Source organism: Homalodisca vitripennis, chromosome X, assembly GCF_021130785.1.
Source record: "Homalodisca vitripennis isolate AUS2020 chromosome X, UT_GWSS_2.1, whole genome shotgun sequence".
NCBI lineage: Eukaryota > Metazoa > Arthropoda > Insecta > Hemiptera > Cicadellidae > Homalodisca > Homalodisca vitripennis.
In genome coordinates, this window is record NC_060215.1 from 147,090,796 (window position 1) to 147,110,235 (window position 19,440).

The window sequence follows — 19,440 nt, forward strand, 5'->3', positions numbered from 1 at the left end:
GCTTACTAATTACAACTTACAACTTATCACATATAAAACCATGAAATTACTAAAAAAACAACACTACATGTACATTTAAAAAGATCCATACTAAACTCCTTTAAAAGTAACATTATATTGTAAAATGAATACCTTTAGTTACTAAGTGTGAAGACAAAAACAGACAGACATCTGCTTCAAAATGGCTAGATGAAGACGATTGTTTTGGAAAGTTTTTGGTGCCACTGTTATATCATTGTTGATAAAACAGCAAAACAAATTAGACCATTGAAATCAGCAATTTTTTCTGTTTGAAATGGTGTATATAAATAGGGGTAGTAGTAGTAGTACTTTTAAACTGTCAAAAAGGATGAGTGTTAGAGCGACATTATTATGTTGAATGCCACTTGAGAACCGATTCAGGTCGACATTATAATGTTGATTACAAGTTCCAAGTTAAATGAGAAAAGGTTGAACAATCTTAACTGAATATTGGAACTTGATAAAGACTGCAAGGTTAACTCATACCTAGATTTGGCTAACAATAAGGCATGGCGCTGACTGCGACCGGTCTGGCCTGGCCTGGCCTTTTATACTCTGTCAAAATGCATACAATCAAATGGAGACCCGCGCACTGCGACTGGTCCGGGCTGGGTTCGGCCGGGCCGGTCACAGTGGGCGGGTGTCCATTTGATTGCGTGTATTTCAACTTCACAAAAAGGCCGGGCCGGGCCGGTCACAATTGGCGCCGTGCCTAAGCCTAAGGAAACAGGTACAGTTAAAGAATATCAAGGTGATGTTATAAAACAAATAATATTTTATTGCATATTGACAGTATGCAAATAAATACTCAAGTGAACTTATAAAGTAATTATTAAAGATAGTAAAATAATAACAATGTAGATGACGAATTAGCAGAATGATAGCAAAACAACAAATGGCTGCCCATGTTCGACCACCACGACACGACGACGAGTTCATAAACAAATAACTTTTTTTCCGATATTGCAGATGACTGCCAATAACATTTCTTAGATCATAATCCATAGAGTATGAAATAAAAACAAGGAAATAGTGAATGGCTATCAATCCCGAAGTCCAAATACGTTTAAATGCATTTTTATTTCTATAAAAGTCGGCGCTGTCAAAAGGCGCTGTCGGCAATCAATAGAATTCCATGCGCGACGTCAAATGACGTCGGCAGTGCAAGTATAGTTAACTCAGGTTCTGCTATAGATATATTTGGTAGTGTAAAGATTGACAACTGTACAATATAGTAGTGTGACTATGCCACATATAAAGTTTCACTGGAGAAGGCTACACTAGAGACAATTAAAACAGATGCTGCTGAAGGTAAAGCTTTCCTAGTAAATGAAAGTTGAGTGATTTTGGGTGAATTTAACACTTAGTCTCTCCTCAGAACACTAATCCTGTACCAAATTCAAGGCATACTGCATGAATTCATTTAATACCACCTCATGTCAACACCTTACTATGATTACAATATCATCTGTGTAACCTGTATAATCAAGCCTTCGTTGTGAGTCTAATCATCGTTGTGAATTGACCATCAATAACAAGAGTCTTACTTATAACTGCATTTACAGTAATAAACTCATCTCCAAACCTGGTCATTACTCTGTAACTAAACATCGACCTGAACCACCCTAGAATGTCCAGGTCTATGCCTTTTCTATATGCTGCCCTCTACATTCAGATTACAGACTTGTACTCTATATCCAGAAATGCACAAGGAGCTATTTTCTTGTCCATCAACGACCTCTTAGTCTTATGCACTAGACTGCTGAGGGCCTGGGTTGTAGACAAAAACATCACCCCTATTATCTTTTTCATAAATTTTTAGCAGAAAAGGCGATAGACTTATGAAGTGATACAACTATAGACTCTCCCAAAGGTTAGGGTCTGGCCTTGGGGAATTGAGACAGAATTTCTTCTTTAATTTTTCTGTTCAAACTTCACATCCATAAAGGAAAAATAGAGTTTGTTAGGAAAAATAAAATTTGTGATAGATAGAAGGAGTTTCAGCTTGTCGGTAGATGGTCCGCCAAAGGTTATACATGGAGGGGCTGGTTTTAGTTTTAATGATATGAACATGTTAACATTATAACAACTACAGTCACTACAATGGTAGTGGTGTCCATTATTGTTATTGTACAGCAATATATAACTATTTATCAAGATATTCATAGAAGTTATAACGATTCCTATACTTACTCTTTATTTTTTATCTTATTGTCAAAATAGTAAAACGCATTTCATTTGTGAAGATAAATAGTATGAAATTATGTAACATGAATAAAAATCATGTTTTGTATGCATGTCATCAGTATGTTTTGTTGCTCCACAAGGTGATAGTATTAGAAAAAAATAATATTTGTTATGTTCCAGGCAAAGAAAAAGACGAAAAAATCAAAGTTCAGAAATAGTGAAGGCAAAGTTCAAGAATGCTCGTATGAAAAGTTACCGCAGGAAGTCGAAAGTCTGCAAGTGTCAGACAGTGAAGAAGCATCATATTCTCGACCAGAATGTGTGGCCAGTTTTGAATGTGTTCTATCAGAAGCCTTTGGTGGTGTTTGTGAAGAATCCTTGCGCCTGTTGGAGTCAGAAGGCAAAGAACATCTGGAAGTCCGTCCCGAAGAGGTGACATCATCATGGCATAGCAGTGATACTTTGATTAGTAGTTCAGAAGTAAAAAATTATATTCAATTCTCTGAGACCAGAAGGGGCCGTTTGTCATCTGAAACCGAGTTAAACGAATTTCAACCACCAGCAGCTCTGTTACTAGAGGACTCTAGCCAAGCTGACACTAATTTTGAGTCACCTCTGCATTTGCCCACAAGTTCCTCTCTAGAATCCGCTGAAGACTCTTTGAGTTTGTGGATCGAGCAAAGTGAAGAAACAGAAATCGCCAATGAAGCTGTTCCTTCTGCACCGACGGTTAAAGTAGTTTATGGAAGCTCTGTCGATTCAGCAGTCAGTGAAATTACACCTGAAAATGTTCTCTCTGAGAAACCGTTTTTCCCTTTTAATACCAAGGAAGAAGAAATTGAACCAAGACTAAAGCCATTCACACTTTCACAATTGGCCGCCCTTTATCATAACCCTGAGTTGGAAGTGGCAGAGACATTTGTGGTTCAGTTTGTGGAGACCGAGCTGAGAGGAGGTGATGTTCTGAGACATCCCCTTTACGAACTTCTGACCAGCTATCAGAGAGCTCGGACCAAACTGACAGTCAATAACAAGGATCTTGGCACATTGAAACAGGAATGTCGGGACCATCAGTCGCTGCTGTGGTCATTCGACAAGTGTGTTGTCACCGAGCAAGGAGAATGTCAGGTAATAAGTTTAAAATATTAACTATGCACATTATATCTTATACAAATAACATCAAATCTTATATATCTTTAACACATTGCGGATCACTGACGAGCTGGGCTCGTCACACAGCGGCCGGGCCTAACGGCACGATGACGAGCTCAGGTCGCAAAAGGGTCATTCCATGTCAAGTCAACCAGGTCATGACACCCACCTCTTTAGAATTTGATGAAACTTGGCACAATCCTATTGATAAATACCAAATTTTATTTCTCTATCTCTTATAGTTTTTTTTCTACAAATTTTTTAATTTTCTTAATTTAACGCGATTTTAGGCCTCGGATTTCGCGTCTTGCAATGTAACTTGTAGCTTAAAAAATTAATATCTTGAAAACTATTTGAGATATCACCATGAAACTTTGCATAATATTTAATTAATATATTTAAAATAAAGAAAAAATACATTCACTAACCTATCTCAACTCCAAAAAATAATAAAAATATTATAATCAGAAATTTTTTTTATTTGAAATCCGTTGTTGGGATTTACTAAAATTGCAATATCTCAGGTCTCAGACCTGGTAGAGTGTTCATATTTTTTTTACATACTCCTAGATACATAGGCTAACAGATAAACAAAAAAGATGTATGGCTTATTCACATGTTTGATTGATATTCAACATTATTTATGAGTAACAAAATTACAGACCAACTAAAAGAATACGCAATTTGAAACATTTGGTTTGAAAGTAAATTAAAGTTTAATTTTAACTTTTTTTGTATTAAGTTGTTATCAAAATAAAAATACTCAATTAAACTTAGTACTCAAGTCACTTTCAATTTAAAAGTATTTACAAAACCTTTATGAAGATAAATTGTAAATTATTTGCTACTGATCATGTTTGTATCAACTATGAAGTGTTTAAAATTTTATATATCCACTTATTTTTTATAATTATTTCTAAAATCAATTTATTATTAATAGAGCAAGGGGTCAGAACTAAGACATGACAAAGATTTATAAAAGAGACATTATAAGCACTAATATTTACACAGCCTGTATGACTCATCTATCTTGTCTCAACAGGATCCTTTCATGTTGGTTCATGCTCCTAGCTCTACAGTTAACCACTGAACACTGCCTCAGTTTAGATCTTTAGTTTAGAAAACAGTGAGTGTATACTACACCATTGTGACAACTGTCCGTCTGATGATGCCCTGATTGAATACTTAACTGCAAAATTGAGCGAAGATTATGATTTAGAAGAAGAAATAATTATAAGCCAATGGGTTAATACTGACAGGACAGAAATGGTTAAGCAATCAATCAGCGTTGAAGACTATTTCTTTACTGAGCAAATCTGTAGAAAACCTAATCCCACATTTATATATTACAAAATCACAGTCTAAAACTTTCAAAAAACTGAAAGAAGATCCGCCTTTGAATACAGCAATTGTAGTAATGGATTTCAGTGAAAATTATTCTTACACCATTCAAAATGAAATCCAAAGTTATCACCGGAACAGAGGTGGATGCACAATTCATCCAGTTGGTTTCTACTTGAAAAAGGATGATAAAGTTTTAATTTCCAACCATTGTTTCATAAGTGATGATTTACAACATGACACTTGTTTTGTGAATTACGTACAAAAAGAAATTTCGAAATGGCTGAAAGAAAATCATCCTGAAATAAACCAAGTTCATTATTTCACTGACGGCTGTGCTGGTCAATACAAAAATAGAAATAGTTTTAAAACCCTAACAAACCATCATGACATCATGGTTCCATTGGTTCCTAACAACCATCCCTAACAAGGAATGAAAGCCGAACATTCATTCTTTGCAACAAGCCACGGGAAATCAATATGTGATGGCTTGGGAGGAACTGTTAAGAGAATTTTGAGAAAAGCCAGCCTTCAACTTTCAGATGAAAATCAAATCAAGACAGCAACTGCAGTTTATGACTTCTGTAAAGTCAACATTGAAAAAATAAACTTTCACTTTATTGACACAAAAAATGCTGAAGCTTTCAGATTGGAGTTAGTGTCACGATTTTTAACCACCAAGACTATTCCCGGTACTAGAAGTTTCCATTATTTCAAACCGTTAAATACAAGTTAAATTGAAATAAGGAGGACTACTGATAATCCTAATCCTACTCTAATGTTTTCTTATGATTCTGCTACGGATTGGGTCTGCATCCAACCATCTTTAAACGATTATGTGGCTGCAAACTACGATGGAAAGTGGAACTTTGGACTCGTTAAAACTGTGTTTCATGAAGAAGAAGATGCTGAAATTCTTTTTCTTCACCCTCCAGGACTTGCTGCCAGCTTTTACTGGCCTCAAAGAGAAGACTTGTGCATAATACCTTTGGAGCACATTATCAGTACAGTTGATGCACCGCAATCAAATAGCACTGGCAGAATGTACTACTTCAAAAAAGAGTGTATCAGAAAAACAGAAGAGTGTTGGATGAAGTGGAAAAAATATTACAAGCAGAACTAATAATTGCTATAAAACATATTGATTCTTAGACTTCAGTTTTTATTTTATTTCACATTTATTAAATGTAAGTAAACCGCAAATTTATAATTTCTTAATAATATTCTACTTTTTGGAATATTAACTAAACATGTGAAAAAGCCATACATCTTTTTTGTTTATCTGTTAGCCTATGTATCTAGGAGTATGTAAAAAAAATATGAACACTCTACCAGGTCTGAGACCTGAGATATTGCAATTTTAGTAAATCCCAACAACGGATTTCAAATAAAAAAAATTTCTGATTATAATATTTTTATTATTTTTTGGAGTTGAGATAGGTTAGTGAATGTATTTTTTCTTTATTTTAAATATATTAATTAAATATTATGCAAAGCTTCATGGTGATATCTCAAATAGTTTTCAAGATATTAATTTTTTAAGCTACAAGTTACATTGCAAGACGCGAAATCCGAGGCCTAAAATCGCGTTAAATTAAGAAAATTAAAAAATTTGTAGAAAAAAAACTATAAGAGATAGAGAAATAAAATTTGGTATTTATCAATAGGATAGCAAATGCAACAATTGTGCCCAAGTTTCATCAAATTCTAAAGAGGTGGGTGTCAAATTAATTATTTACTGGGTGATTTGACATGGAATGACCCAAAAGCGGTCTGCTTTTAAATTTCCCTCCAAATAGTTATAGTAATGTCTGATAGATCGGGTGATCGTCTTTACTTGTCAACTAAGAGTGTTTAACAACGGTCTACGTTTAGAATTTTCATAAGCTTTATAAATATCCTACAGATCGCAGTTGTATGTTGAAGTTGAAAAATCATTCATATGAGTTTACTCTCTGCTTTTTAGTGCTTCTGATTGGGTGTTTTCCACAGTTGTTATTATAATACTTTTGAGGTTATTGACAAAGAACTTCACGACGCAGACGTACATGTTGGCGGGTTTAGTCTAGACAACGGCCCGGATGTTGTAATCGCTTCGCCCGAGCCGTTTTATTTAGACTATGATTCAGACATCATCCCTGCCACCCCGGAACCTTGCTCGTGTGTTATCGTTCCTACATCACAGATACCCCAGCAGGCCCATGTCCCATCTGAACGAATACCTTCATAGCTGAATTTTCTAGTGTACAATAGCGAGCGATACAATGTGGCGCACCATTGCTGTTCGCTCGGCCACTGACCGTAAATTAATTCGCGCCCGCTGGTGCCCGCGCGCCAAAACAATACGATCCGCAATGGGTTAAAATCAGTGAAAGAATTAACCTAATGTAAATGAGATAATTACAAAATACATGACATATGAGGTGTGATCAAAAAGTTCCAGGACTTTTTATATACTATGGGAATGCAATGTCTCACAGCGATGTGGTTGGCAGTATTGTATTCCCTGACTCAACAGTAACACAGCTGTGTTTGCAGATCAATCATAACATCACTGAAAGTATCATTAGCACAGTTTGTTTGAGATTAGTTTTGTAGAGTTTGGCTATTTTTTTGTTTAATGAAAATGAATGTGGAAGAAGAGCAACGTATTTGTGTGAAACTGAACAAAACGTTTTCTGATACCTTTTTGATGTTACAAGAGGCTTTTGGTGAAGAATGTCTAAGCCGATCATGCTGCCATCAGTGGTTCAAGAGGTTTAAAGATGGCCGAACATCCACAGACGACGATGCTCATTCCGGACGCCCTTCAACGTCAATCAATGATGACAATGTTGCTAAAGTGAACGCTCTTGTACGATCAAACCGTCGACTAACAATCCGTGAAATGGCAGAAGAGTGTAACATTTCATTTGGGTAATGTCAGGAAATTTTAATTGAAAAACTTCAAATGCGTCGTGTTGCAGCAAAGTTTGTGCCAAAACTGTTGACTGAAGACAAAAAACAACACCGAATTCATGTTTCTGAGGAACTTCTTCAAACGGCAAATGACGACGAAAGCTTCTTGGATCATGTCATTACGGGAGACGAGACATGGGTTTTTTGGTTACGATGTGTAAACAGAAGCCCAATCATTACATTGGACATCAAAAGGCTCTCCAAGACCCAAGAAAGCACGTCAAGTCAAATCAAATGTGAAGGTCATGCTTACGGTTTTCTTTGACTGTAAAGGTGTCGTCTACTATGAATTCCTTCCACAAGGTCAAACAATTAATTGTTTTGTTTATCTTGAAACCCTCAGAAAATTGTGTAATGCTGTGAGAAGAAAGAGACCTGAGCTGTGGCAAAGTGGTGATTGGGTCCTTCACCATGACAATGCTCCTGTTCACTTTGCATTAGTTATCCGTGACTTTTGTGTAAAAAACGCAATGACTGTCATTCCTCAGCCCCCCTACTCACCAAACCTGGCTCCAGCAGACTTTTTTCTCTTCCCGAAGCTCAAGAGACCCCTGAAAGGATGAAGATTTCAAATAGTTGACAAAATGAAAGGAAAAACGACGGAGCTGCTAAACACCTTTACAAAAGAAGAGTTTTCTGGGGCCTTTGATCAGTGGAAACACCGGTGGGAAAAGTGTGTAGCTTCCCAAGGGGAGTACTTTAAAGGAGACAAATTCGAATAACCTGTATGTTGTATGAATAAATGTATAAAAATTCAGTCCTGGAACTTTTTGATTACACCTCATATATTTTTTCAAAGAAAAAAAAACATTAATATAACAATTTTTATTCATGAATAAAATTCTCTCAGTACAAATGTGACTGTATAAGGGGTTTTTTTAATACTGATACAGCAAAGTGAGCCATGCAGATTCAACTCTAATAGTATAGAATAAATTTGTCTTATATGATAAGAAATAAAAATTGTCACTTTTAGGGTTTCCAAAAAGTGTATTAAAGGATAAAAATTAGTGCTAAAAATAAATATAAGAACTATGTAATACATAATTGTTTTGCTTTAAGTCATATTAATTTGTGTTATGTTGCAAATAACTGATATTTTACTATTTTGTGATTCAGGATGGGAACCCTGTAGAGGCCTCTCACGAGTTTCAGACCGCACACTACAATAAGTCCTCAGCGAGCAACCTCTCCCGCTGCTTGTGCTCTATCCGGGACTTGATAACAGAATCATTTGCTCTTAACGCTTATACGTGTGAGGTTATCAAACTTCAGGTTAGTGCATTTTGTTTCTGAACAATTCATTTAATTACATTTGATTAATTATTTTTTTTAATAAAGTTAGAAAATTAATATATTGAGTATATAAAATTAAGTTCTAAGTGAAATTGTAATATTGTGAAGGGAAGAGTAATTAGTATTTATACTGCAATGGATCAAGCTGATCTTAACAAGGAAAGTTGTTGTGGGAAATGTGGACGGATTGTAAAGCATGGAGGAGTATTTTGTACAGGTTATTGTAACAAATGGCTACATTTTAGGTGTATAAATTTGCCCTATTCAGCTGTTAAAAGTTTAAGCAAAAGGGAATTAGAAGTGTGGAAATGTCCCTCTTGTGTGCAGCAATTGACAAAAGAAGAATTTCACAATGATGTGATAGAAGTAAATAATCCTGAACTGGAACATTCCTTAACACTTGCGGCCGAAATAGGGACAGCTCTACTCAATGAAAAGAGGGTTTGAAACAGGAATTGCATGAAATAAAAAACAGGAAATTACCTCTTGAATCTGAACTTGAAGAAGAAATAATTAAAAAAGATGAGTTTATCAAAGAGTTAAAAAAACTATTAAAACATGAAGAAGAAAAAAAATAAAAATAATAAATTCTTTTGAAAATAAATTAAAAATATTAGAGGAACAAAAAGAAGCAATTATTTATCAAGCCGAAGATGAGAGAGAGGAATTAAAACTAAAACTGTATGAAAAAAATAATTTTTGTAAAAAATGTATGATCTACAAAGATGAACTACAAAATGTCTTATCATCTATTAAATCTCTCGAGGCCACAATTGAGATATTGCAGAAGGATAATGAGGAATTACAGAGCAAAGTATCATATACTGATAAACATGGTTCAGTGTGTCTTAACTGTTTCCCTCCACTATCAGATTGTGACTTAACTAACAACAGTGATTTCACAACTGTGGTTTATAAACGCAGGAATAGTAAAGTTTCTGAGTGCGCAAGGAATGCAAGAGGGTTGCAGAATGTAACCTGCTCACAGGATACACTAGAAGCATGTAATCTATTTGACATACTCAGCTCTACAGATGATCAAGTAAGTGTTTGTCATGATAAGGAAGGATCTGATAGAGTAGAACCAATGGAACATAAATTAATGTTGTTATTAGCTGACAGTCACGAAAGAGGTTTAGCATGGAACTTAAACAAACATGTAAAGAAATATGAAGCCTATGGTTTTATCAAGCCAGGAGGTCGTGCTGCCCAAGTCTTGAATCAACATAACATTGAAGGGGAAAAGTTAACCCTAGAACTGTTAATCGACATAATTATGTCGGTTAATGCCGCTTTTTTGGTGTTAACCGTCAAAATTTTGTCGATCAAACATTCCCTCGTATAATTACTTTTTATAATATACTCCGGTAACGTATCGATATAATTCATGCACCATTGGATTCGGGAAGAAAAATGTTAAGGAACAGATGAGTTTTATTCCTCTTTGTATTATGGTTATGACGTAGCAAGCTTGTTATTTTGAACGTAAAAGAAAACGCGACGCCGTTTGTTGTGACCGCCATATTGCCGCTGCCGTTCTGTATCACTTTCGTGCCGAGCTGTGGATATTTGTAAGTTTTAATAGTTTTACGCGTGTTTTAGTGTCGTATTTAATGTGTAGTGTGTTGTTTGATGTCGTAGTAGTGTAAACATATATATTTTAGAATAAATCAATTTCTATTTACTGAAATATGTTTGAGAAATTACCGGCTTTGTGTAGGCTATGGCAAAATGACTTGGCTAAAATTCATTTCACATAGTTTGTTATTGTTTTCACTTACTAAACGTTATTTATAGCACTCTTTTAGCTCTGAAGTAACTATTTATTTTTGGTAAATAGATAGTTTTCACAATAAAATATATATTTCCTGTAATTTCTTTGGTTATATATAATAACTGTTTGGGTTATTCTATATCTTTTCAATATATTTAGTTATATTTATAGTTTTCTAACTACATAATATTTCCTATTACTTATAAACCATAAATTTATAAATTTTGATATAGTACAAGCTTTAGAAACTATTTTATATTTTGCTGAATGAAAATTTTTCGCAAAATTTTTGAATAATGGCAAAATTTAACTTTTTTTACTTTTCAAAAAATAATTTATGGTAATTATTTCATTACTACTGTATATTCTACTTTATTCTAAGTAATAAAATATGCAAAATAACATGTATTCATAGATAAATGTATTAGCAAAACTTGTTTTACCAAAGTCTTACGTGTACACCCGATTTTCAGAATTTATACGCATCGCTGCTTTTTGTTCTATAGCTTTATGATGCTTTCATAAATGTGTATAATGTTTATGTTTTTCTGAAACTAGATAAAATTTGACACAGAATGGCTATCTCACTTATAAATATTTCTCACTATAACTTCATTTGCTAGGTATGGTCCCCCCCAAATTTAAGAAATATTTTTCGTAAATTTTATATTTGATTAAAAAAAGTGTTTATTAGAAAATTTTTGATGGTTAATTTTACAATATAGTGCAATTCTACGTTTAATTCTGAACACAAAAATATATACTCTTATTTATATTGCTTTTATTTTATATTTTTAATAATTTTTTTAAAAAAACCTTGCGCGAAGCTCCAAAACAGCCCGACACTACAGGATGAAATGACCGCCAGTTCTAGGGTTAAACTCCGATGATATTTTAGTGATCTCCTGTGGCACCAACGATGTAGGGCGCAATGAAGGTAACACAATTATTGACATTGTAAGTAACAGGATGAAGAATTATAAAAAAATCAAAGGTTGTTCTCATAGACCTACCTAACAGATATTTTTTTTTTTTTTTTTTTTTTTTTTTTTTTTTTTTTTTGTTCTCTTAGGACAAGAAGGTTATAAATTGCACTTAGTCCTGTAAGGACCTTTGCGCTGCTTCCGGAGTGATAGGATATTCAGGATGGGTAAGGTTAGGGAGTAGGGGCCGCCTCCTATCGAGATCCATGAGGAAGAATTAGGGCACTACATCTCAAAGTCATCCCGGAAGAAGGGAGGCCAGTTGTGAACCAGCCTCTCCAGTCAAAGTAGGCAGGGGGTGGCACACCCTTGTTGAGGTTAACAAGAGCCTCTGAGGTAAGGGAACAAACCCCACCAACTCCAACAGCCATCCTCCACAGTAGGCTAGACCTATCGAATTGCCCATGAATCCCAGAATCTCAACATTTGCGGTTAGTGATGTGCCGCTACTGGACATCCATAAGGTTGCCCAGATTGAAGTGGCACATCGGTTTTTGCTGTGCCCAGTGGTGGGTTCAACTGGTAGGTATAAACCAGCCAGAAGTGATCCCTGCTGGGTATACCTAACAGATATGATTTGGCCAGCTGGTCCTGTGTTAATGCTGAAACACGAAGGGTTCAACAATACTCAACAATATTGAGTTAAAAATATTGTGTGATGTACTCGAAAATGTAACTTTGTTGGAGGCTAGCAAGGCGGATAGACAACTTCATACAAGACATGGGATGCACTTTAACAGCAAGGGAAAACAATGGCTTGTGCAGAGGATCTGTGAGGCTGTAGCAAGATTGGACGAAGAGCAGCCAGTATTAGAAGAGACAAGCTTATCTTTGCATGGAGGGGAATCTGAAGAACACACAAAGCCACCTGAAGAAGAGGAAGAGTATAATTTGGAACATTCTTCAATATCAGCACAAACACTGAATTCTGGACATAATGGTTTTTTAGTCAAGTGAGAAGCAGTAGGCTAAATAGTTTAGTAACTGAACATAAGAAAGTACAGTTTGCACAAACAGGTTTTTTATTTTTTAAATATTCAGGGTCTGGATGGTAAGATAACACTTTTAGAAAGTTTCCTGGTTAACTTACAAAAATTAGATTTTGTTTGTATATCAGAGCATCGGCTAAAACAATTTGAAATTAGTTTAACATTTCCAGTAGGTTATTGCTGTGTTAGTGCCTTCGCAGGAAAGAAAAATTAAGAGGGACAGTAATTTTTGGCAGGCTCATATAGATTATATATCCTCAAAATTATCAAGAGTTATATATCTTTTAAAACAATTGACAAGTTGTGTACCAAGTCACTATCTGAAAACAGCTTATTATGCTTATTTTCGATCAGTTTTTCGGTATGGTTTAATTTTATTTGGCAACTGTTCTAGGATCGATGAAATTTTGTTTCTTAAAAAAAAAGCAATTAGAGTAATAACAAAATCAGAAACAAAAGCTCACTGTAGACCTTTGATCACTCAACTAGAAGTGCAAACAATCATCAATTTATATATATATATTTGATTTGATTACTTTCATTTTGAAGAATCATGACTTGTTAAAATTTACAAATGAAATCCATGACCACAATACTCGTCATAAAAATAAGGCAGTAATTGAGTATCACAGACTGAGCAAATCTTTATCTAGTCACGTTGTATTGTTTGTTAAAGTGTACAATAAGGTTATTCTATTCACCTTATAAATGAACATTCAGCAAAGATATTTAAACAAAAATTTTATAAGTTGTTACTCAAGAATTCCTTTTATTCTTTAAATGAATTTTTTTATGTCTGTGATCACTTTTTAAACTAAAAATTTATTTTTAACTGTGCAACTGTACTTAATTATTTATTAACGTTTTATAATAAGTGTTTGTCTAATTTTATTAATAAATAAAATTATGTTTTGTTTATGTATGTATAACTTATATTGGTTCATTTTTTATTTTGATCTCTAGTTTTCATAGAGATTAAGTTTGTTAAGATTTTATTAAGCAATACATTTTTGAACTGTTTTTTATTTATTGACTTATTTGTTGTAACTTTAAATATCTTTATATTATTTATTTAAGTATGTTAGTGATGTGGCAATACTCCTCAATATAAATAACTTTGTCAATGCTTTTGCAAGCCTGAATGACAATAAAACATAATCTTATTTTTATTCTCTGTTTCATACATACACAACATCACGAAACAGGCCAGAGAATACTAATTAACTTTCATAAAAATAAAGATAAACCCATTTTCAACAATTATAGCCAACAAATATTGAAGGCCTACCGTACCTACTGATGTCAAATTTACAACATTATTTTCCTGATATAAACCTCCTGTATGGTACAAAACTTGATCTATTCGGTACAAAAGCCGAAACAGAATGTAAATGTTTCAAATGTAAAATTAATCTCTCATTCAATAAGTAGATATTTAGATACAGTATTGGTTTTTTAAGTTTAATCGCTTGATCCACAGTGTGTTAAAAAATATAACAACATGCTGTTATTTTTTAAACACCTGGTTTAATGCAAACTGGTATTATAACCAAATAAGAAAGTTTGAAGAACCACCATTGTAGTCCATTGTAGTTTGATGTATCATCAAATATCATATTGCTGAAATCGAGGCATTTGAGGACTGGAATAGGTTTATCTCCTGTTTTTTTAACACCATTAGTGAAAAATTGTAACTGAAATATGAATGTTCTGTATGTGTTAAAAAGAGATGTTCTGGCAATCCAATGTGGAATAACAATTTAAAAATATTCAACTTCTTCACTATGTCTATGCTTTCAGGTGGACGACTACATTCAGAACTTGCTATCAGAATTTTCATTTCTCCCTCACAACGCTCCTGTCAGCTTGGTGTGTGAGATGGTGCCTCTGGTGAATAGCCAGACCGGACAGGACTTGCGCGAAGAGTTGCGCCGTGCGATATCGGTGCTCTTCACTTTTCAGCGGCGGCCACTGAGAGACGAGGGATTTGTGGCCGATGTTCGCACTTGGCTGGGACGGTTGGTAGCAGTGCTGTTGCGTGTAGCTACTTGGCACGATCACTTATTCCTGCTTCATCACGTGCTCAGGTAAATCGGATCTGATTGCTACTCAATCCACTAAACAGCCGTTGTGATTAACAAAGGGGGAATTCCTATTTTTATTTTATATCTTAAAATGGGCTTCTGATTTAAAATTTTGTTAACTCCAGCGAATCTAGTAGAAAGTTTATAATGGAAGAGAAATCTGTCAATACCGTAACTTTTGAAAGTTTTTTGACATTGGACGTTACAATAATGATGTCGATTATAATTCAAGGAGCCTGTGTAACTTAAAATGTAACTTTGAATCATTTGTAAAGCTAACTTAATCCTTAGAATGTGGGATCATAACAGAACTAAGTATTAGACAACCGTGTAAGTTGACGTAAATCCATATTTGGGTTTCAAATGTTAACAGGATTACCCTGTCATTTCTTCTTCACAAAAGTACCTAATTAGTTTTGTTCATCATATTAACCCTTTGAGTGCCACAGCGTCGCTAATTTTGACGGTACGAAAAGTGCATAAAGTGCCAGCGTCGCCAATTTTGACGTTTCGTATTTTGATAATATTTTATATAGTACAAGATTATTTTGGCCAAATAATCAGACGGCTGTATTCAATAGGTTCCAAACTATCAATAAATACGAGTTTTATGTTGTTTCTCTACTATTTTATCTGCGAAACTTACGTTGTTTGGGTACTTATCAAGAAGCCACTATTTTTGGACGAGTCTTCCTTATCGGGGACAAAATAAATTACAGTATTAAAAACAACTGACTTTATTTAACCTATTTTGGAATTTACAAGTTATTACGACAATCAATTAAATTAAAACTATAAGAACAAAGTTTCATTATTCGAAAATTTCAGGTCATTCGTGTGTCTATTTGGAGACGATTTGGAGATAGGAAGTATGACTCATCGAGTATTTGTCGATTCATTATGGAAGAAGGAAAGTATAATGAAGTTTATTTTTATCTCTGATAGGGAAAACTCGTCCAAAAATAGTGGGCTGTGATAAGTACTTGTACGATGATTCTGTCTTCCAGTCACGCGACGTAGCGGACGAGTACCGTGTTGCGTAACGGCCTTTCTTGTTGTTTATGTGCCGATAACCAAGCATTTGAGTAAATACAAAATAAAATAGTAACTTATACAGTATTTTACTGTATTTCTTTACAAAAGTAATGTATGATTTGATTTGTGTTCAAGCGAAAAACGTGAATTTTCAGTGTAAATATTATTAGGGTTATTATTTAGTAAATGTAAACTTTTATGTAAATATGTTAGCAAGTATTTGTTTCTAAATCTACTAATCATATTTATTTGTGTTGTATTAATGTTTTATTAGATTTATTGGGAAAACTACATCATTACTAAGTAATTTCTAAACTCTGACAAATGAAGTACAGTTTATAAAATGTCGGTACCGGGTAGCATTTTGTTAATACATATAATGCCATGTTTTTAAAATTCTAGAATAAGATATTACACATGGGTTTTATTTAGAATCATATGGCCTTTATCATGGTATAAAGATAAAAAATCTTAAAAATACCGTATACACACAAATTAGGTCAAAACTTAACTTTTTATACAAAAGTAAAAAACTTTTTTTATAAATACTAAAATTTTTATATTTTTATAAATCAAATTTTATTTGTAACGATATGTATCATATTTTGCATTTAATAAGAAAAAAAAACAACAACAAAATGATGGAAATCTGTTTGGTAGTTATTTTACAACAGCCTTTTTTCCCAAAAGCTTACAAATATGCGAAAAACAGCATGGCACTTTATGCATATGCCTTTGGAAAATACCCGTGGCACTCAAAGGGTTAAAGTAGTTTTTCATACTTTAACACGTTCGCTGCTAAAAATCCCTATATAGAGTTCCCTATATGATGAAATTTTTTAAAATATATTTTTACTTACTTTTGGATGAAATATGATAGAAATATATGAAAATTACTCATAAATCACAAAATTTATCACTCTCTACCATTTTAGGAATGCGGTAACTGTGGTTACCGCTAGCTCCTGAGGACAGTTTTCCTTGCCAGCTGGTAACTCTAGTTACCGCTCACACTAGGGAACACCCTTTCGTGGCAGTGGGAATATTCCAAATGAATACATTGTAGCTAAGTAAATTGTATTTTATTCGTTTTAGACACATATAAACAATATTTATACGTAAATGTGAAAACCAAAATGAATGTAAAAGTTAATAAAAATGTGAAAAAGTTTATATACATCTCCGCTAACTCACTCAAATTCAGTGATTATTTATAAAAATGTGGTGAGTAATTGTAACAAAATATATTTAAATACTTACTTGAAATGATACAAAAAATATTGTAGTACATAAGTTTATAAAAATGTATTCCAATCCAGTTGTGAGCGCTCCATTGGCGTGGGTAGGTCTCGTAATCAGGATCCTCAACTTCCAAGTCCGTCTGGTACTCCACATCGTCCATGTTGTCACCCTCATCGTTTGAACTCAATACTGGCTCTGTTGTACGCTTTGAACTTGGTTATTGTACACCACTTGGTCCCGGGGGAAGATGCATTGTGTTGCACAATCACTTACTACTTTAAAAATCATTAAAAATAATGAAAAAGTCTAATGTGAAAACGACGTGCATAAAAATGCGGGAAAAGTACCTCCCGAGGAGCAAGAAATACATCTTTGTTATAGCTCGAGTGCTGGCTGCACACTGACCTCATTTCAGAACAAAGGCTCTGTGGTAACCATAGTTACCGCCCGCAGCAAGCGTGTTAGATAGTTATTTGTTATTATAAACGTTTAACTAACAAGATTTTAGGGTGTAAATATGGTGATATAGTGTATATATGTAGAGACTGACTCAAACTGTGGGAACAGGCGCAGCTGTCTACTACATACCACACCCCACAGCGATATAGGCGTGTTCAGAGTTCTGGTACACTACATTGTTTGGTGTTTATTATTTAAATTTATTATATTTTGTTAAGTCTTGTATCTGTTAAGTGTTATTTATATTTTGTGACAGTTTGTGTTATTAAATATTGAGTATTATATTATTTAAGTTAACTGGAATGCAACAGACCCAGATTCCTCCTCTTACACTTGCTTAGCATTATAACACGCTGCAAATGCAAGGGCCAGGTAATGACGTGTGACATTTGAATCCTGCAGCTGAATTCGGCAGCTAGAAAATCTTACCAGCTTTAACATCATTCTATATTCTGCTGATATACAATGTAGTAATTATTAGGTAAGATGGGCCGTTAAAAAAAAATTTATTTCAAATCCAAATTTTGTCTTATTTTATGATCCTGTTTTTAATTTATTGTGTATATAATTATTGATTGGTGGTTTTCACGAGATTAGTAAATAAGCATTTATGAAAACGTTTGTCTTTTTACAAGCTGTCTTTAATGTGTCTTGAAAATATTTTCTTATTAGTTTTTGTGAAATTTTGTTTTAAATGAAAACCAGCATTTAGAAAGTATTAACGATACATTGGTTTCTTTTAACATATAATAAGACATATAAACATGCAGAGTATGAATGCCATAACTTAGACTGTCTCTGAGCTATGGATTTATTTATTATAACAGACAGATCAACAGGTGCTAAATAAAGCAAAGTAAACCATACTTATATAGGAACATTTTTTGTTTATTTTCATCTATTGAATCATACCCTAATATAGAGAAATGTAATGCAATAAGTTAATAGTCATTACTTAATTATTGGTTTGTGTATTATTATAGTACGTAAATAGAGTTAAACAAATTAAGAGTATAAATAGTATGATTCCCTATTGTTACTATGAGTTCAGAGTATTACAATAGAACTAGTTGATATTTCTAATGGTTGAAAGTAGGAGGTATCCAGAATATCAAACTTGAGAGTGAAGATGGACTAGCACTCTCAACTAAAATAAATTCCTCATGTCTATCTATTGTTAGTGCATGAAGTTAACCTTTTTTAGGGAAGGGATAAAGTTGGAGATGATGTAGCTATTTTACTTAGGGCCAGACAAAGAAAAAAAATTTCCATGATCATAAAAGTCTAAATACATTATTATTAAATAGTAAATTTATATGTACAGATGCCCAGCTGGCGTGAGCAAGTGGGCAACCAGTTTCATACAACCACCTTCTCTACCATTCAACTCTCCCTTCAGCAACCAGCACTTGGACCACCTGGTGGCGTGCCTGGCTTCTATCCTGCTACCTGTGCAAGCCAGGGATATGTTCCTCTCCCAGGTGAATCTCCAAACATTGTTGATTATTGCTATAGTTTCATACAACCACCTTCTCTACCATTCAACTCTCCCTTCAGCAACCAGCACTTGGACCACCTGGTGGCGTGCCTGGCTTCTATCCTGCTACCTGTGCAAGCCAGGTATATGTTCCTCTCCCAGGTGAATCTCCAAATATTGTTGATTATTGCTATAGTTTCATACAACCACCTTCTCTACCATTCAACTCTCCCTTCAGCAACCAGCACTTGGACCACCTGGTGGCGTGCCTGGCTTCGATCCTGCTTCCTGTGCAAGCCAGGGATATGTTCCTCTCCCAGGTGAATCTCCAAACATTGTTGATTATTGCTATAGTTTCATACAACCACCTTCTCTACCATTCAACTCTCCCTTCAGCAACCAGCACTTGGACCACCTGGTGGCGTGCCTGGCTTCTATCCTG

General features: G+C 34.3%; 1 protein-coding gene across 1 annotated transcript in view; it reads left to right on the top strand.

The window, feature by feature from the left end:
• The window catches only part of LOC124369659 (ectopic P granules protein 5 homolog), a 335,562-nt gene that overhangs the window by 2,087 nt on the left and 314,035 nt on the right, over positions 1-19,440 (top strand). The window contains exons 2-5 of the mRNA XM_046827710.1: positions 2,389-3,336; positions 8,779-8,934; positions 14,502-14,788; positions 18,846-19,002. Coding sequence (XP_046683666.1) covers positions 2,389-3,336; positions 8,779-8,934; positions 14,502-14,788; positions 18,846-19,002 — 1,548 coding nt within the window. The remainder of the gene's footprint in view (positions 1-2,388; positions 3,337-8,778; positions 8,935-14,501; positions 14,789-18,845; positions 19,003-19,440) is intronic.